General features: G+C 39.2%; 2 protein-coding genes and 1 long non-coding RNA gene across 6 annotated transcripts in view; 1 reads left to right on the top strand and 2 right to left on the bottom strand.

Annotated features, from left to right (window-relative positions):
- Positions 1-597: 597 nt before the first annotated feature.
- Positions 598-20,910, bottom strand: part of LOC117494828 (C-type lectin domain family 10 member A-like) — a 99,868-nt gene continuing 79,555 nt past the window's right edge. For 2 of the 4 annotated variants that reach the window (XM_034145810.1, XM_034145812.1), the window contains 3 exons: positions 1,927-2,078; positions 1,685-1,803; positions 598-1,303 (listed from right to left, as the gene is read on the bottom strand). In XM_034145810.1, coding sequence (XP_034001701.1) covers positions 1,147-1,303; positions 1,685-1,803; positions 1,927-2,078 — 428 coding nt within the window. In that variant the 3' untranslated portion in view covers positions 598-1,146. Of the gene's footprint in view, positions 1,304-1,684; positions 1,804-1,926; positions 2,079-6,299; positions 6,900-7,537; positions 7,631-9,220; positions 9,386-20,910 lie in introns of those variants that run through there. The other 2 variants (XM_034145813.1, XM_034145811.1) reach the window with 2 other exon arrangements.
- On the top strand, positions 8,083-8,640 carry LOC117494832. The gene is made up of 2 exons (XR_004557127.1): positions 8,083-8,251; positions 8,463-8,640. It is a non-coding gene; the product is annotated as an uncharacterized LOC117494832 (long non-coding RNA).
- The window catches only part of LOC117494829 (C-type lectin 1-like), a 59,002-nt gene continuing 56,970 nt past the window's right edge, over positions 18,879-20,910 (bottom strand). The window contains exons 6-8 of the mRNA XM_034145817.1: positions 20,023-20,105; positions 19,468-19,580; positions 18,879-19,392 (exon numbers count right to left, since the gene is read on the bottom strand). Coding sequence (XP_034001708.1) covers positions 19,296-19,392; positions 19,468-19,580; positions 20,023-20,105 — 293 coding nt within the window. The 3' untranslated portion in view covers positions 18,879-19,295. The remainder of the gene's footprint in view (positions 19,393-19,467; positions 19,581-20,022; positions 20,106-20,910) is intronic.

Genomic DNA, 20,910 nt, shown 5'->3' with positions numbered 1-20,910 from the left:
ACTTTCTTATTGTGAGAAAACATTTCCTCTGGAGCTCAGACTCAATCCACTTCTCCTCATCTGATTTCTGTAGGAAATAAAAACTCTTACTCTTATCCTGGGTAACTCTGGATTACAGTGTCAGCTAAATGCTAAAGTGGTAATATAACTCAATGTAGACTGTAACAATGTGTTGAGTGTTGCAGTCACACAGAGCTTGTATTCACAGCAGAAGAGAAGCAGCGAGTATCGGTTTAAATGTCTTTAAGCGTCCTGTAAGTGGCTCTGAATCAGATGGTCAGCTAAATGCCTGGATAGAAAAAAGGAAAATGTGCTTTCTTTCAGTTTAATTCCTTACTGACAGCAGAGGCACAAATACATATATGAACCTTAAAATTAGCAAAGCCTCTTTAAGAACTTGTTGTGGTCAAATGAATCATCATTTGACTTCATCCTTCCTGTGAGCAATCAGTGAAAAGCTTCCCTCAGACATCAAGTGTTTTAAATGACGTAATATCAGACAGAAATAATGTTGTTGTGGAGGAGACAGATCCGGATTTACCACTACTGCTAGGCTGAATCATACATTTCCTGAGAGAAATAAAGAAGAAGCAAAGCTAAGTTTACTACAATTTATTTAAAGGTCAAAGCTAACTCTGTAACCATGTTGCCACAAAGTCAACTCTTCTGGAAAATGCTTTAAAATACATTTAGAGATTAAATTGAAAGCTTGATGTTTGCCTGAAACACTGCAAACAACTGCCTAAGAGTAATAACCCAGTCTGGGTTATAATGAAAACACTTCATCAACATGCATGGCACAGAAAGTACAAAACATGGCTAAACATATTGAAATAACATCCTCTAGTGGTCACCAGCAGTTAGTACATCTAATCATATTCACAACGTTTTTACACTTTCAAGGCATCTGGAGATTAACCAATCCATTTATTATATTAAAAACATGCAAATAGCTTGAGTACAAACTGAATTTGAATGGTGCATTTCAGTGGTGTTGCTTTCAGACCATTTACATACACAAAAACCTATAGAGCACTACAGGAAAGGGACAACCCCAAAAAGCAGAAGAGGGCCCCTTTAAATAAATGTGTCTGTGTTTGTGATTGAGAGACAGACTGATTGCAGATGTGATTGATGGGTTGAGTCTTATATACGGAAGATAGAGGCACGCTTCATCTCACACATCCACTTGTGTTGTTCTTCACAGCTGACCCGGAACCAGTTCTTCAGAGACGACGTGTGATAGTCCACATATGCACAGTAAATGTTACTCGCAACTTTCGGTGTAGGTTCCTTCCAGTTTCTATGAAACAACACAAAATACGGATGATTTGGTTAGGGTGGAAAAGCAAGGCACTTCTGGATTGACTGTGTTTGTTTGACTTACACATGTATGTCGGTGTAAGCCATGTAATAGACTGATGAGTTTTCAAGGTTGTACCCTTTCTTTAGCTTTACAGTATGCAATGAGCATTTGGTGATTTTTAAGGATAATGTTTGGATAAAACCTCGGGTGGATTTGGTTAATTTACTTTGAAGCTGCTAAGATTTACCTGTTGTTTCAATCAAAGTTAGTTGCTAAATGTCAATGTGTAATAAAGTCCAAAATGTAATATGTCAATGTCAGATCTTCGCCTTAAATAAGGATCATCGTTCAAGTTTATAAAGATGTAAAAAGCCTTACCCATAACACAGGCTGATTGAATCCACCGTTGTCAAATACCAGCGGTTGGTTTCACTATTCAGGTTACCACTCAGGCCCATCCACAGTTTGGCATCACCTCCAAATCCACGGACAACTTTCTGTTCGGAAGGAAGTGAATTTAAAATACTTTATCAACTTTGGTTGGTGAGGCTAACCATAAATGAATTGGCTGTAGGATAATATCAGAATATCAGGATTTATATAAGAAATATAACAAATACCTCTTCTGCTTCATCATTCGAAACCACCAAATGAGATCCTTTGCTCTCACAGTCTTCTTTTGCGTGCTGCCAGGTGTTCTCACTGGAGGAAAGCTGGTAACAGGTGGACTCGTGGCTCTGCCATCCACTGGGACAACATGGGATGTTCTGTTCTGCTCAGGACCAAACACAGGACAGGACACGGGACAAGATGTGACGGGGCGAGACAAGTCAGAGAAGGGCAAGATGGGGGAAGGGAACAAGGCATAAGAAGACAACACAGGACAGAAGAAAAAGAAGGACAGGGGAGGACAGAACCAGACAGAGGACACATGTGATGATTGCAATAAAAGAAGTCAGAAAGTCTTGGAACATTTTCTAAACAGATTTACATGTTTAGATATTTCACAGGTTAAGAACATTTCAGCAAAAATATTACATTGTCTGACAAAATCTCATGGAACTTCACTCATTATATATATCAAGATATTTTAGCTTGGCCCAAAGGGGTGGACTGACAGAACGACTGAATGACATTGCCAACCATACATATACATATATATATATGTATATATATGTATATATATATAAATCAATACAGGTTCAACCCTTGTGTGGTGTTCATATTTTTGTTCTTCAGCCAGTGTTCTTGGGTCTGGTGGACCCGCTGCCTTTTTGCGTTTCAATTCAACACAATCAAACTATTTTATGTTAAAATGCTCAACAGATGTTTACTTCATCTCAATTATAAGCAATATAAACAGCATATATGGTTAATATTTGCCCTTTTACATTTGTTAGATCACATTAATGAATTAAAGTGCTACTCGTTTTTTTGCCCGCTGACCGGCTGGTCCTGTGGCTCGTCTTTAGTTTGTAACTAGCTGATGCTCAATCTCATCCTCTTTTTCAAAGTCACTGTCAGACTCAAGATTCTCAGAAATGTGATCCTCACATTCTGAAACCTCTTCCTCTTCCTCTACATCATCATCAAATGGTTCTCTCTCTTCCAAAATCATTTGCAAGGCCCTCTGAGCAGAGAATTGTTTGGCCATCTTGATCAGCTGTGATAAGGACCCAAACTGAAGAAGCTTTATTTATTGTGTCTCACCTCAAATTTGCAGCAGGGATAGAATGTGAACAAAACTAAGATTGGTTCCCGCAAGACATAATGCGGGAATGTGAGAGCAGACAGGTGTCGGTGCTTGCATTTACCAACAATGTTGCAACCTGGTGCGGGAATGGCAGGGGCAGAAACACAACACACACACACACACACACACACACACACACACACACACACACACACACACACACACACACACACACACACACACACACACACACACACACACACACACACACACACACACAGGAAAGGGACAACCCCAAAAAGCAGAAGAGGGCCCCTTTAAATAAATGTGTCTGTGTTTGTGATTGAGAGACAGACTGATTGCAGATGTGTTTGATGGGTTGAGTCTTATTTACGGCAGATAGAGGCAGGCTTCATCTCACACATCCACTTGTGTTGTTCTTGACAGCTGACCAGGAACCAGGTCTTCAAATACGACGTGTGATAGTCCACATATGCACAGGAAATGTTACTCCTAACATTCGATGAAGGATTCTTCCAGTTTCTATGAAACAACACAAAATACTGATTGGCGGATTTGGTTAGGGTGGAAAAGCAAGGCACTTCTGGATTGACTGTGTTTGTTTGACGCACACATGTATGTCGGTGTAAGCCATGTAATAGACTGATGAGTTTTCAAGGTTGTACCCTTTCTTTAGCTTTACAGTATGCAATGAGCATTTGGTGATTTTTAAGGATAATGTTTGGATAAAACCTCGGGTGGATTTGGTTAATTTATTTTGAAGCTGCTCAGATTTACCAGTTGTTTCAATCAAAGTTAGTTGCTAAATGTTAATGTGTAATAAAGTCCAAAATGTAATATGTCAATGTCAGATCTTCGCCTTAAATAAGGATCATCGTTCAAGTTTATAAAGATGTAAAAAGCCTTACCCATAACACCGGGGGCTTGAATCCACCGTTGTGAAATACCAGTGGTTGGTTTGCCTATTTATGTTACCACTCAGGCCCATCCACAGTGTGTCATCACCTCCAAATCCACGGACAACTTTCTGTTCGGAAGGAAGGGAATTTAAAATACTTTATCAACTTTGGTTGGTGAGGCTAACCATAAATGAATTGGCTGCAGGATAATATCAGAATATCAGGATTTATATAAGAAATATAACAAATACCTCTTCTGCTTCATCATTCAAAATCACCAAATGAGATCCTTTGCTCTCACAGTCTTCTTTGCGTGCTTCCAGGTATTCTCCCTTGAGGAAAGCTGGTAACAGGTGGACTCGTGGCTCTGCCATCCATTGGGACAATCTGGGATGTTCTGTTCTGCTCAGGACCAAACACAGGACAGGACACATCGGGACAAGATGTGACGGGGCGAGACAAGTCAGAGAAGGGCAAGATGGGGCAGAGAACAAGGCATAAGAAGACAACACAGGACAGAAGGAAAAGAAGGGCAGGGGAGGACAGAACCAGACAGAGGACACATGTGATGATTGCAATAAAAGAAGTCAGACAGTCATGAAACATTTTCTAAACAGATTTACATGTTTAGATATTTCACAGGTTAAGAACATTTCAGCAAAAATATTACATTGTCTGACAAAATCTCATGGAACTTCACTCAATATATATATCAAGATATTTTAGCTTGGCCCAAAGTGGTGGACTGACAGAACGACTGAATGACATTGCCAACCATACATATACATATATATATATATGTATATATATATATATATATATAAATCAATACAGGTTTAACCCTTGTGTGGTGTTCATATTTTTGTTCTTCAGCCAGTGTTCGTGGGTCTGGTGGATCCGCTGCCTTTTTGCGTTTCAATTCAACACAATCAAACTATTTTATGTTAAAATACTCAACAGATGTTTACTTCATCTCAATTACAAGCAATATAAACAGCATATATGGTTAATATTTGCCCTTTTACATTTGTTAGATCACATTAATTAATTAAAGTGCTCTTCTTTTTTTTGTAACTAGCTGATGCTCAATCTCCTCCTCTTCTTCAAAGTCACGGGCCGTTTCTCAATGTCGAGTACACCTGCTTCGGAGCCACTATTTCAAGTATACTACGTCATAGAGTGGCGCAGAATGCTGGGCATTTAACCTGTTAGGCCCCGAGCCTGTTTTTCAGGTCTCAGGCTCGAAAATGACATTCCCAGAACAAATTACCATATCTTCCCTTCTAAAAGGAGAAAATTAATAATCTTTTTTCTCAAAGTAATAATAAACCTGTGAGTTGGATGTAGAAAAGTCAGAATCAATATAGATGTTTTTTATTTTAAAGAAAATTCAGATTTGACATAGTAAAAAACTGTAAATTATAGTGTCCGTACATATTGTAATGCACTGTTGAGGAACCTGTGACCCAAGTTTTTCATTCATTGCATAACTACACCGTAGTTGTGTATAATATGATATGTCAATAAACCTTAGAAAATCTTGAAATCTTGAAAGGGATGTGCAAAATAGTCATTATATACAGTCTTTAATTAACTATTAGTAGAGAATAACGAGTAATGAATATACTTTATAGGGATCCTATTAATATCTAATAATACAAATAATAAAATGCAATAACGTGCTTTAACCAGTAGGTGTCCCTTTCTATCAGCTGTGCACCGTTATGGCGTAAATACAGCCTATCTACCAATTGGATCAAATATAAAAGTCAGCCGAATTAGTGTTGATACTGCAAGGAGACGTATTGTGTGAAAAGAAATTAAGATTGGCTCGCGCAAAACATAATGCGGGAATGTGAGAGCAGACAGGTGTCGGTGCTTGAATTAATCACACACACACACACACACACACACACACACACACACACACACACACACACACACACACACACACACACACACACACACAAACACACCCACACACACACACACACACACACACACACAAACACACACACTCACACACACACACACACACACACACACACACACACACACACACACACACACACACACACACACACACACACACACACACACACACACAAGGCCCAGACAGGTGCACAGGACCTACAATGTCCACACTTTTGTTGGACCCGAACATCCTGTATGTAATGTAAATGTGTAGGGGGGGGGGGGTGTACAGTGGGTGGTCATTAAAATGTGTTCTGATATATGTTCTTCACAGCAAATGAGCCAAGGCCATTGAGTGTGAGTTTGACAAAAATAATTTCATCAATCATATCATTTTTCTTTAGCTAAATAATGAAACCGGGTCCCACAGACCCGAACACCATACAAGGGTTAAAAACAGACTCACCCGACTGAATTTGATTTTGTAGTTCGGTGACCATCTGTCCTAACCGTGTGTTGTCATTGACCAGGTTGGTGTTATTGGCCGTTTGCTCTTTGTTTTCCTTTACCAGTTGATCCTTCTCTTGAACAAGTTGTGTTTTGTCTTGAACCAGTTGATCCTTCTCTTGAACCAGTTGCTTTTTGTCTTGAACCAGTTGATCCTTCTCTTGAACCAGTTGTGTTTTGTCTTGAACCAGTTGATCCTTCTCTTGAACCAGTAGATCCTTCTCTTGAACCAGTTGATCCTTCTCTCGAACCAGTTGTGTTTTGTCTTGAACCAGTTGATCCTTCTCTCGAACCAGTTGTGTTTTGTCTTGAACCAGTTGATCCTTCTCTTGAACCAGTAGATCCTTCTCTTGAACCAGTTGCTTTTTGTCTTGAACCAGTAGATCTTTCTCTTGAACCAGTTGATCCTTCTCTTGAACCAGTTGCTTTGTGTCTTGAACCAGTTGCTTCTTCTCTTGAACCAGTCGGTCTTTCTCTAAAATCAAGGCTTCAATGTCACCAGCTGACATTTTGGTGAAATTGTTCGTCGAAGCGTTGTTGGACTGGGTAGAACATTCAGCTAAAAAGAGAAACATATAAGAAGTGATGTTATCTCTATTGACTTGAAGTGGACAAAAATGTTAAAGGTCCCCTATTATACTGTTTTTCATCAATATATTATAGGTCTCAGATATGTACAAAACGTGTCTCTGAAGCGTTTGTCTGAAACAACAAACAGATCATTGCAGCATCCCATAATCCCCTCTGTTTCAGCCCTGTTTCAAAAGTGCTGATTCTGTGTCTGTAGCTTTAAATGCTAATGAGCTGCTGCTGGTCACGCCCCTCTTAGACGTGATTGGTTAAAAAAACGGAATGGTGCTCTAGGAGGAGATTCAGATGATAAGGGGGGGGGGGTTACCTTGGTTGGTGATTGGCTAATGGTTACTCAACCCAAAAAAACATTGTGACATCACAAAGTGACCAAAATCAGATCAGCTCATTTTCAGACGTTTTTATATAAATGGATCAGGACAAAAAGAGAGACAATCTTTTTTCCTGAAACTTTCAGAATCTCTTTACACAGAGCGGACACATGTTGATCTATAAAAGACATGAAAAAGTGGATTTTGCATAATAGGGGACCTTTACGTAATGCTGTGGGATGTACCCAATTGTTCATTTTTTAACTGTGTGCTGAAGGAAAGTGCTGAAACTCACCTGCTTGCAGCCAAAGTGAGACATTGAGAGCGGATTGTACGATGAACAGCAGGCCGAAGCTGACTGCCACCAAAATGTAGGTTTTTGACCCTCCTACAAACAGGCCAAAACACACAAACACCAAAATAATAACATTAACATGAAGATAATTATAAGTTACACGCACTGCATTTTGCTGTCATTTGTATTGGGTTCATGTCTTTTTTAAACTCTAGCTTTATTAAGCCTTTTCAGTTTTCTATACTTAACATACAAATGTATGCATCTTTTTTTTTGTACAGTAACCAACTGAACCATGGAAATAGAGATGCACGGTGGAAAAGATTACAGTATAGGCCTACTGAGTATTTCCCAGAAGAGTTAACACACTCACAAATTAAGAGGAAGTGGTTATATTGAAAAATTCTAAAGTATTGCTGATGTTACATTTTTAGAACATTGTATTTGATCATCAGCTGCACATAATCTTATACTTTCTTACAGCAGCTATGGAAGCCAACATGGAAGCAAGAGCAAGAGGAAGAGGAAGAGGAAGAGCTGAGAGTGAGAGGAGGAGGAAGAGCTTGGCTGAGAGTGAGAGGAGGAGGAAGAGTACTCTCTAATGAAATGAAATGTTATCAACCATGGTTTGACGATGAGAGAGGCTGGACAGAGGGTTAATCTAAGCCGATGTACTGTTGCCTCTGTAATCCGGACACTTAGACTTGAAAACAGGTTAGTTACCAGTTTCTAGCTCTGCATAATTCATGATATATCAGTGCTTATATCTGTTGTGTGAAACGTATTTACTTCATTACTGTAATTTAATTGTTGGCATGTTGCATACTATAACTGTACAACAATCCTGCACAATTGACTGTGGTAGACTGACTTTTATGCAACACAGAAACTGACCAACCACGATATCTTTGTTGTTTATCTGAAGGACTGAGAAACAAAGAGGTGCAGGTGGAAAGCTCAGGGTTTTCAATGAGGCAGGAAGCAGCAGTTACAAACTGGGTTTTGGCAAACAATGCCATCACACTTAGAGAGATCCAAAGCATACGTGCTGAGATGCATGTTGCACCATGTTATAATTGAATAAAATATGATTTTTGTACTCATTTGTATTTCTTCATTTACTGTATTTCTGTAAACTCAAGCAATCTTTCTCTGCAGAACCCTCTATGTACAGAGCATAGCCCATAACAGATGAAAGTGCTTTAGATTATGACCAGCAGTGTGTAGTTGGGTGGTCAAACAATCTAGTATTATGAATGAAGTGTGTTATATTTGGTGCAAAAGTTTGCATTTGGTAAGTGTTTATGTCGTTTTGAGTGCAGTTCTTCACTTAGCAGGAGAAATGAGGTGTTTTGCACTTTGGGTGTGTGGTTTTGTGAATTGTGTTTAGTGTTCTGAGAAACTGAGCAATTTAAAAAAAAATGTATGTTAGCAATCGAGAAAAACTGTAAGAAGTCCTTTAAAACAGTAGTCATTTTAAAATAAATAACTTGAAGAAAGCAGGTTATTTATATTTGGATTGTTTTGTTTGTTTCGTAAAAATGTATCAATAAGCTTTATTTCTTTAAGGAAGCTTGCGAAACCCAAAAAATAATTCACATGGAAAAACAGTTACAAGCTGCCATCTAAAGAAAACATTTAAAAGGGTCAGAGATAAAAAATAAATAAAAAACGTAAACTTACTTGAAGTATTCTGACCTGGATGAGGTGGTTCTCTTTGTGCCCGTCCATTTGTTCTTTCATTAGCTGGTAATTTGGCATACTCTCCCATCTCCATTTTTCTTACAGTGACAGTCTTCAACCAAAGCTTCATAAAGCTCTTTGTAAATGTGTGAACGTATCCGTTTTTATAGCTTTTGTGGTGTGTGTGTGTGTGTGTGTGTGTGTGTGTGTGTGTGTGTGTGTGTGTGTGTGGTGTGTGTGTGTGTGTGTGTGTGTGTGTGTGTGTGTGTGTGTGTGTGTGTGTGTGGTAGTAATGTTTTGAAGGATGCCATAAAGTGTAGTTCCCTCTAGATTAATTGTTATAACGGACTAAATCTACGGGTCGAAAAAGTGATGTTTAAAACCCAAAAATGAAAACCAATGACATTTTCATCAGGCACAGTTGTACTTCTTGAGTGCTAAAGAGCAAACGTCAGCATTTATATATGGACAACACTGAACATTTGTGGATGTTATCTTGGGCTTTGGGAAACTCTGAAGCATATTTTGTTCGACATCTTCTGAAACTCTATAGAACAAGTGATTTAAATGAGAAAAGGATCAATGAGAATCAAACAAATGTTTAGTAGCAGCCCATTATGGCAGATTATAATAAATACAAAGCACCCTTCACCTTAACTGCACTTCAATTATGTATTATTTGAGTTAGGCAGAAGCTTACAGTACATCAGTGAAACAGTAATATCAATAACATTTGGTAAACAAAAGATTTATTCAACACATTTAAAAGAAATCCCATTTTCCCGTTTTGATATTCTACTTGATGGATTCTTAAGAATAAAGCTGCGAGCAAGAATGCAACATCTCCAAAATTGGATGGAGCAACTCTTGCCGAGGATTAAGATTGAACAGGACAATCAGTTAATGCAATAAACGCTTAAATCTAGGGTTCCTGCACATTTTTAACTGTTCCTACGTCCTCCATTAAAGCTGACAACAGTGGAGCGACAGAGGGCCGATAAACAAAGAAGTGCCATTTTTTAAAAGCATCCACCTGTTTCTTGTAAATGCTCTTGCTTAAATTGAAACGCCCTGGACATTTTTTTACCCTGACAAGCGCTTTCATTTCCCTAAACATTCATTTCCCACACAGGACACAGGATGATAAGCACTACATTTGTTCTAAGTTAACCTTCGAAAGCCCTAATCATTTTAAATCTTGCTTTTCAGTTCCTCTTTACTGCTGGTTCCTTTGTGGAATTCTTCCCTTTCCATTGACCTTGTATCTTAATTTGTTGACGACAAAGAGACTCCCCCTGTAATGTCTTTGAGGTCTAACAGCGTTATTATCTGACCTTTTCCTTTCAAATAAAGGCCTTCTAGTTTTGGCATCAATGTCAGTGTTTTCATTTTCTGTGTCCACCCTATAATAAAACATCGTTTTTCGGGGTATTTCGTTGATTTAGAAAAAATAAAAAGCACACTTGTTCATAAAATGGCATCTATAATATAAGTGTAGAAAACCATCAATTACAATGAATAAAAGGTCAATGATATGCATGTTAGGCCGAAACTGACTGCCACCAAAATGTAGGGTTTTTGACCCTCCTACAGGTTAAAAACAAAAATAGCACTTTAATTATACCAACACGTATATATAAATATATATCAACAATGACATGAGGATGACACCAGTTATACTTATGCATTTCTTCTGGCATTTTTAGAGTTAGTTAAAAAAAAATGTAAGTATGTCATTTCAAGCCCTTTTGGTTTTCTACTTAAATGTTTATTATATACCGTATATAATTAACATATACATGTATAATCATATCTGTTTATGTACAATAACCAACTGAACCATGAAAAGAGAGATGACCAGCGGAATAAATTAAACTATCTTGATGTTTTTGGGGTTCACAAAAGAGGAATTGGTTATTTTTCAAGTTTTCTATGACATTGATGTCACTGATGAACTTGTTTACTTTTACCGTAAACATAAATAAAAAGCTACCATTTTAAATGTGAAGATTTACATTAATCTAGACTAGTTAGAAGATAAAGTTGTTAATAATGTCCACACCAACATGTAACCAGGGACTTTCAACAGTATGGTACAGCAGACAAGCCTTTTAGAAGATTTACCATTAAAATAAAATTATATTTAAAATGTAAAAACGCTAACTTGCAGGATTCATTACACACATTAAATACAAAATGATATCATTTCTTCACGTAAGCTTGCAAACCAACATATTTAATTAGCATGAATCACATGACAAAAGTTGCAAGCTGCCTCCAAAGACAAAACAATGAAATGGTCAGATAAAACAAAAGACTTCAAATTACTTAAAGTATTCTGACCTGGATGACGTGGTTCTCTTTGTTCCTCTCCATCCGTCCTTTCATTAGCTGGTGAGTTGACATACTCTCCTGTCTCCATTTTTCTTATTTTTCTTACAGTGACAGTCTCCAACCAACGGCTAAATGAACCACTGCCATGCCGTGTGAATTGTCACAGTTTTTATTGTCCTTGTGTGTGTGTGTAGGTGTGAATTCATTCATCCTTATTTATTCCATCTGATAATGATGCAATGCCACACAAACAATGGTGTCACCATCCACAGATAACCAAAAAAGGTGTTAATGCTCGACTTAGTTGAGAATCAAAAGACTTAACCAGTGGTATACAATAACAGGCCCTAAAACTGACTTATAACTTTCTCACATTTAGCTGCAGATTCTCCACAAGGGGGAGCTGTTTGCACTCAGTGAACACATTGATGTCCTCACTCTGGGATGTTGGCTGTCACTTTGGCTGCATGTGCAACACACTCTCACTCCCTAAACGTCCAGGAGCGACGCTTGGTCAGGGTCCCGTGGCGTGCAGTTGGGACGCGCCGAGGCTCCTTCAGCTTCATAAACGGACGCAAAGAGCTTTCAACTGATTGCAATGTATTCCCATCGGCGGCGGTATTTGACGCTCAGGGAAGCACTACATCAGTCCATGTCGGCGGCATTTAAAGGCAATGTGAGCGTCCATTCCCATTGGATAACGGAGGATTTTACACCCGGAAGTAACTATTCTCCTTACTGTCGATTGATTTTACAGTGATATCTGCACTACTCATCAACTCAAAAACACCAGATTATCCTTGTTAATTACACAACATTGATTGGTTTAAATTGTGTGCAATGCTTTTGTGTTTTTCCCCTTTGATTCGGAGAAACAAATATTTTTTCGGAGTTTAGGATGGCAGAAGACACTACACTACCCAGAATCCTCAGCTGACGTTTGGGACTACACCATGTGCTTTGTTTGACAAACCCCGTGATTAGTTCTCAAGCTCTGTGATTGGATGTTGGAGTGGCAGTGCGCAAAGTTTACACTATCCAAATCAAGACTCGAACGTGTCCTACCCCCCCACCCCCCTTAGGTCACAGGCTCCTCCAACAGTGCAACACAATAAAACAGATACACAGAAAAAATCGTGCAAGTAAATACAAAAAGAAAAATAGTAAAATAGTAAAAAGTGAAATAATGCAATAAGAGTCTATATACAAGTGATTGGAATATGATATATTAGACAAATAATTTCTAAGAAGCAGCCAGATGAATGTTATGGATGTTGTTTCAAAGTTCAGGTGTTTAATAGTCTTATGGCCTGTGAGATGAAGCTGTCCCTGAGTCTGGTGGTTTTAGTCCGGATGCTGCGGTACCGCCTGCCAGACGGCAGCAGACAGAACAGTTTGAGGCTGGGGTGATGGGGGTCTTTTATAATCCTGAGGGCTTTCTTTAAGGTTAACCTGGTATTTTTACTACATTTATTTTAGTTACTTTACAGATTTGGATTAATGATGTGAAATATAAACAACCCTTAAATCAGACTTTAGTTACACCTGAGTAAAATTCAGTGAAGGTGATTGTCAAGTGCAAACAATCAGGCGAGATATTTGATAGTTGGTGCTTGAGAATACAAAAAATGTATCTGCAGATCCCTATAAAGTATATTCATTAGGGCTGTCAAGTTAACGCGTTAATAACGCGTTAACGCAAAAAAAAAAAAAACTAATTATTTTAACGCGATTAACCTGTTACGCACCTTCCGCCCGGTACCGGGCGGATAAACGCGTCATTTGCAGGAAACAACGTCTAAGGAATCTTAATATTGAATAAAACTATGAATGTGTTATATCCATGTAACGGGAAGAAACTCAGCTAACTGATCTTTTTAATTTTTTTTTTCAAAAAAACCCCACAATGCTAGCACTCAGCCTCTGAATTAGCCTCGACGAAAAAACGTAACCTACAAAGGCACTTAAACTCACTCATAACTCCCTTATTACTTATCCTAGATGCAAAACCAACCACTGGTTTTTGGTGTCCTGGAGACACTGAATCTAGGGGTGCCCACCTCAACACTCAGTGATAAACATTCGCGACGCTATAAACGAAAGCGTACATCATAACATGTGGAGCTAAGTAGCTAAAAACGCTAATATGGTTTACCTTGGTCAAAACTGGTCTTCAATGGCATTCAAACGATAAAAAAACGATACTGCAGTTAATCCATAGGTTCATCCTATGTATCTGTGCCTTCTTTGAAATTATTTCTGATAATCCATAAGCAATAAAACGGATTTTTAGTTTCCAAACTCCAGAAGGAGAAAATCTGCAAATCCAGTTTCAGTTCTAAACGCGCAGCCCCCACATTTTCTCTTTACAACGAGTGTGTGTGTGGGCCTCCCCCTTCGATTCTATTGGCTCTAACGGTCAGAAAGGTGTGTCAACGATCCCAATCGAGTAAGGGGGGCCAGAGATAGGTCAAATCCACCCAAATGACCCCAGAAGTGGGGGTTTTTGGCTAAATCTCTCTAAAAAGGTCAAATTTCACTTGTTTTGCATCAATCTTGATACAGGGTACTTACTATATGTTGTACTTTGGATTCCTAAAGCTTTTAGTCTACTAACCCATCATCCAAGGGTAGTTCTCACTATCTATAAAAAATAATTTTTGGACGGACACTATAATTTACAGTTTTTTACTATGTAAAATCTGAATTTTCTTTAAAATAAAAAACATTTATATTGATTCTGACACTTCTACATCCAACTCACAGGTTTATCATTACTTTGAGAACAAAGATTATTAATTTAACCCTTTTAGAAGGGAAGATATGGTCATTTGTTCTGGGAATGTCATTTTCGAGCCTGAGACCTGAAAAACAGGCTCAGAGTGGAACAGGTTAACGCATGTGTATTTTTTGTCCTCGGCCACCCCGTAGTTTCAGAGCGCATCGAGTTTAAAATACCATCTACAAGCTGATGCTGACAACCCCGCTCCTGCCGCCCGCTTGTGGCAGACCACACTTCCACGCTCACCGGCAGAACCGGACTGGCCATCGGGAGGACCGGGAGGGTGTGTGTATGTGTGGCGCGACTCGAGCGAGGCACACCTTACGTGTAGTTGTTGTTGTTAGCATCTGGTGCTAGCTAGCTGCGCTAACGGATATAAGGAGCTGTTTCAATGAAAACAGAGGAGTGACATTTCGCCGACAACTGCGCCGAGCACTTGACTTTATGCAGGTAGCCAGACAGTGGGACAAAGTCAGCACACTCACCACGGATAGTGCGCGCAACATGATTGCAGCGTCCAGGCAGCTCCCGTTCGAGCATATATGCCTTGAGCTGCACATAGCTCCAACGATCCATCACAGTGTCTCCACACACACACACACACACACACACACACACACACACACACACACACACACACAGACACACACACACAGACACACACACACACACTTTGTATTGTATTATTGTATGAGAGAGGTTCCAGGTTGAATTGAGGCGAATATTTGTAATGTTCAGAGGTTGTTGTGTTTAATATTCATGAGAATATTTGTCATTGTTCAAATGATAATAAACAAACATATAAAGCATATTTGTCCACTCATATGTTGATAAGAGTATTAAAAACTTGAAAGATATCCCTCTGAGGTACATTTAGAACAGATAAAAAATGTGCGATTAATTTGCGATTAATCGCGATTAACTATGGACAATCATGCGATTAATCGCGATTAAATATTTTAATCGACTGACAGCCCTAATATTCATTACTCGTTATTCTCTAATCGTTCATCAACAACTGTATATAATGGCTATTTTGCACATCCCTTTCAAGATTTCAAGATTTTCAAAGGTTTATTGAAATATCATATACACAACTATGGTGTAGTTATGCAATGATGACAAACTTGGGTCACAGGTTCCTCAACAAGAGATCTATCAATATGGGTGTACTTCCACCATTAAACTGTCAGATTCTGCACATTTCTTATTCTATCTACATACATCTTATAAGAGTATAATAAATATGTATAATATCGGTTAAAATAAGTGCTTCAACATAGTTAACATTGCAGGAAAGTTGATTGTCAAGTCCCAAAACAAACCATGCAATATATTAGGCTTAATATTTATCTGTAGATACCCCCAAAGCTTTTTTCTTACATGTATTTAAAAGAAGACCTTAACCTAAATCTCCAACCTTCCCTTTCTAAGCAAAACTCTTGAAAGAGTGGTCACCGGCCAACTCAATCTGTACATGTCCAACCATGAGCTCTATGAGCCCTTCCAATCCGGCTTCAGACAGCAACACAGCACTGAGACTGCCCTCATCAAGATCACCAACGATCTCCTCATTGCTGCTGACTCTGGCCGCCTCAGCATCCTCATCCTCCTGGACCTCTCTGCAGCGTTTGACACCATCTCTCACAACATCCTACTCACCCGCCTCTCAAACCTCCTAGGTGTCACTGGCACAGCGCTGTCCTGGTTCACATCCTACCTCCATAACAGGAAACAGTTTGTCTCCATCAGTGGCTCAAACTCACCCGCCGGCCCCAGTCCACCATGGTGTACCCCAGGGCTCTATGCTTGGCCCCCTCCTGTTCACCATTTACATGCTCCCCCTTGGCCAGATCATCCGACATCATGGACTCAATTTCCACTGTTACGCTGATGATACCCAACTGTATCTCAGCACCACTCCATCCTTCCAGCTCCCCCCTCAGTCCCTCATCAACTGCCTGCATGACATCAAAACATGGATATCTTCCAACTACCTTAAGCTGAACAGCAATAAAACAGAGCTCATGGTTGTGGCACCCAAGGCCCTGCTCCAGAAGGTTGGTGACTTCATCCTCGAGGTCGACGGCTGCTCCATCTCCCCATCTCCTGAAGCCCGCAACCTGGGTGTCATCCTTGACTCCACCCTTTCCTTCCATTCCCACGTCAAATCTGTGACCAAATCTGCCTTTTTCCACCTGAGGAACATTGCCAGACTCCGACCGTCACTCTCGGAGTCGGTTGCCGAAACCCTCGTGCATGCATTTGTCACCACCCGCTTGGACTACTGCAATGGTGTCCTGTTCGGGGTTCCCAAAAAAACCCTGGACAGGCTCCAGTATGTCCAAAACTGTGCTGCTAGGGTACTCACGCACACAAAGCCGTGGCAGCACATCACTCCCACCCTCATCCACCTACACTGGTTGCCGTTCAAGTCCCGTATATCGTACAAAGTACTCCTCCTTACCTACAAGTCCCTCCATGCCCTTGCCCCCCAGTACCTATCGGACATCCTTCACCCACATGCCCCACCCCGGAACCTGCGGTCCTCAGACTCTGGCCTGCTTACCATCCCCCGCACCAAACTGCGAACCTTCGGGGACAGAGCCTACAGTGTGGCAGCCCCCACCCTCTGGAACGCTCTCCCTGCGGAGATTCGCAACATCCCCACACTCGACGCCTTCAAAAGGGCCCTCAAGTCCCATCTGTTTGCCAAGGCTTTCGGCCCCTAATCGATCTGTTGTTTTGTCTGTCTGACTTTTGTTTTGTTATGTTTGTTTTTCCTATATTAGTTGTAAAGCGACCTTGGGTCCCTTGAAAGGCGCTATATAAAATCAAGCTATTATTAAAGTATTATTTAATGTTTAAATAAAGCCTAATTAGTTTGTCTGTTTTGCACATCCTCCTATTAATATCTTTGTACATCCGGCACAAAACTGTTTTATTCTAGATACCATTTACAGTATCTTCTTGATATTTTCTATTCTATATTTCTATCAGTGACCTTCTACTTTCCTCCTATTTTGTATATACTCTTAATATTTAAATGTTTTCATAAAATATAACACGTTCAAAAGTGCTTTACAAAACGAAAGACATTAAGAAAAAGGCATTTTAAACAGTCATTAAAAAGCAACATAATCTACCTGCATTGCAATTACTCTAAACGTGTAATAACGTGCTTTAACCAGTAGGAGGTGCGGGTTAAAAAGCTGTCAAGTTTACAGTGTTAACAAAATAAAATATACTGCTGTTTCCGGTTTAGTTTACGACGGATATATTTTGTTATTGTTTTGATATTTGTAACACAAAAGCGATGTAAAAAACCCACAGCAACACAGAAAAGATGGTCTTAACATGACCCAGCGGTCTAGTAGTTAATAAAAAACAATAATATCAAAACAAAATATTACTAAGAACTTTATTGTGAAATTAAAACAGAACGGTAAAAGAATAGTTTCCGGTCTATTCTGAGGCCGATCTCTGTTGATAAATAAAGAACTACGACAGATGTGTAATATTTAATGCAGCCGAACCATTTATTACAATGCATTCATGTGATGACTTTCAAAGAGTAAAGCAAGCACTGCTGAATAAAGTATGATTTTATCTTTTACGAAACGTTTTTTTCATATGGAATGCAGTTGGAGGTCAACCAATCACAGAGCTTGAGAACTAATCACGGGGTTTGTCAAACAAAGCACATGGTGTAGTCCTAAACGATAGCTGAGGATTCTGGGTAGTGTAGTGTCTTCTGTCATCCTAAACTCCGAACAAATATTTGTTTCTCCGAATCGAAGGGGAAAAATACAAAAGCATTGCACACAATTTAAACCAATCAATGTTGTGTAATTAACAAGGATAATCTGGTGTTTTTGAGTTGATGAGTAGTACAGATATCACTGTAAAATCAATCGACAGTAAGGAGAATAGTTACTTCCGGGTGTAAAATCCTCTGTTATCCAATGGGAATGGACGCTCACATTGCCTTTAAATGCCGCCGACATGGACCGATGCAGTGCTTCCCTGAGCGTCAAATACCGCCGCCGATGGGAATACATTGCAATCAGTTGAAAGCTCTTTGCGTCCGTTTATGAAGCTGAAGGAGCCTCGGCGCGTCCCAACTAGGGATGCCAGCGATTATTCGATTTTTCGAATATTCGTTACAGTCTCCATAATCGAAAATTTTATTTATATATTTTTATATTATTATTTATGTTTTTCTTGTTGTTTTTTCCTGGCTTAGTTTCAACCAAAATATAGACTAATGCTAATAATAGTAATAGTATTAATAATTGTAAATGGCCATTGGTCACACCACCAGTTTGTTTTACTGTAAACTTGGAGGAAGCCGCAGGGTGCGCAGAGTGCAGACTGCTGCTGCCTGCTGCAGCCTGCTACACACCGACCCCGCCCCCCCCCCCCCCCCCCCTTCTCCGTCACACGTGCGATTGATTGCGAGGCGGCGAATAATTGATTAATATTCGCCAGGGCTGTCCGATTTTCGAATTTGATCATGGTCAGTTTCTGGCATCCCTAGTCCCAACTGCACGCCACGGGACCCTGACCAAGCGTCGCTCCTGGATGTTTAGGGGGTGAGAGTGTGTTGTCTAGATAAATCACGCACATAACTCTCATCTCTACATATTAAAATGTGAAAACATCACAATACAAATTCTTAAGAAAACAGCTCTGAGCTAATTATGTTAAATCCAAAGATGTAGCGACTCCTATTGGCCAACATAAAGCAGCATTTTAAAAATGTCAGAAAAAGCTAATTGAGCAATCACTATTGATCACTGTATATCAGTATATAGTGATCATTTTATATCAAATGATCACTATATACTGATATGATAAATGAGGTTACTGCATCTTTGAAAAAGTAAAAGAAAAGCATATGTAAGAGTACAAGTATGACTGCAGTGTTTAAACAGATAGAGCTTTCTTCTGGCAGAGCTATCTTCGTTTCTGATCACAGCTCACTGATGGCCATGTTGTTTGGCTCCAGATAGAGAGTGCACAGTGACCCTCAGTAGGTGGGTCTATCCAGGAGCTGAGGGAAAAACAGGAAGTTTAGATAAAGGCTGATAGATGTTTATGATTCAAAATGTTTAGTAATGTGTCTTACCTATTAGTCAGATCACTTCCATCTTCCCACTTCCATTTCCCGTTTTCAACTCTCAGACCAATCCAGGTTCCAATAGTTGCTGAACTATATGGGCTGTATACCAAGATGATGATCTGACAACAGATAGACAGTCATCAGGTATTTAAACATAATACTCAAATCAACATGTTATGAGATACATTTTGCCGAAGTTGGGAAATTATTTTGTCACAGCAGCAATGTTTTCAGGTGATCTTAAAATCTTTAAAGGTGAGGGGGGGGAAGTATAAAAATCATCAAATTAAATAAAAAATAAAAACATTAAACAGCAGCAAGTATCTACAGTAGAAAGGACATGAACCACAAAGAATACTCCTAGTTAGGTTAGACTGTTCTATAAAATACCCATATATTACAGTAGCAGAAACACAAATATACGATAGTATATAAATTACAGTTGTGTACATTAGCTGTTGTGCAAAACGTTCATGGTAATGGAGAGGGAGAAACTAAAACGTTCAGACTCAAAGTGTGTCCAGACCTACAGAATTATTTATAATTTCATAATTGTGTTACCTTTTCCTTTTCATTATGTGCAGCAGCCAAATATGCATTAAGCGCTCTGCAGCGTTCTCGAGCTTCTTCCCAGGTTAACCGCTCTGTAGGCACAACATCATTGTTCAAATAGCAGCTCGGCTCACGGTATCTCCAGTTCTTCTCACAAGGTTGACACTGTGTCACTGAAACAACAGAGACCAACCCATTATCCCCATGACTGCTTTGTAATTGTGATTATTATTATAAATGATACATTTTATTATAAAATAAAGCACATTTCAACAAGAAGGCACTTTAAAGTACTGTTAAAAAAGAATTAAAGGAGTAAACCATAATGCAAAACAAACACATGAAATACAGATGGAGCATCTTATTTCAGACTCCAGCTTACTGCTTCCTGCCTACTACCAGCCAGTTACCTGCCTAAGACCTGCCAAAGACCAGTATCTGGGAATGTTAAGCCCTCCCACTATTTTCCAAGAGGGCGTTGCCAGATTTTCAATTTCAGGATTTAACCAGGAGATGGCGCTATATATTAAATAACTATGGCCAAACTAAGACTTAGTTTTTCACAAGAGAAAATGCAGATATTATATAAAAAACTAAAGTTAAAATCTTGTTTTTAATGCCCCAAGAGCAATAAATCATAAATTGCATTTAGCTGACGCTTTTATCCAAAGCGACTTACTATTTAATAAATGATTATTCATAACAAATATGAGTGATGTGTGATTATTATTCATGCTATATACTGATATAGGGCTAAGTAAGAAATCAATCCTGCAAATTAACCCATAGTTGTTCAATATATTTATTCAGACAATGTGAGTAGAAATACAGAAATTCTGCTCCCACCTAAGGCCAACGTTGCAATATTACAACATTTCCCTAAAAACTTACCAAAAC

This window comes from Trematomus bernacchii, unplaced genomic scaffold (genome assembly GCF_902827165.1).
Source record: "Trematomus bernacchii unplaced genomic scaffold, fTreBer1.1, whole genome shotgun sequence".
Classification (NCBI taxonomy): domain Eukaryota; kingdom Metazoa; phylum Chordata; class Actinopteri; order Perciformes; family Nototheniidae; genus Trematomus; species Trematomus bernacchii.
Note: the sequence above shows the minus strand (reverse complement) of the source record. Positions and strands in the feature narration are given on the sequence as shown.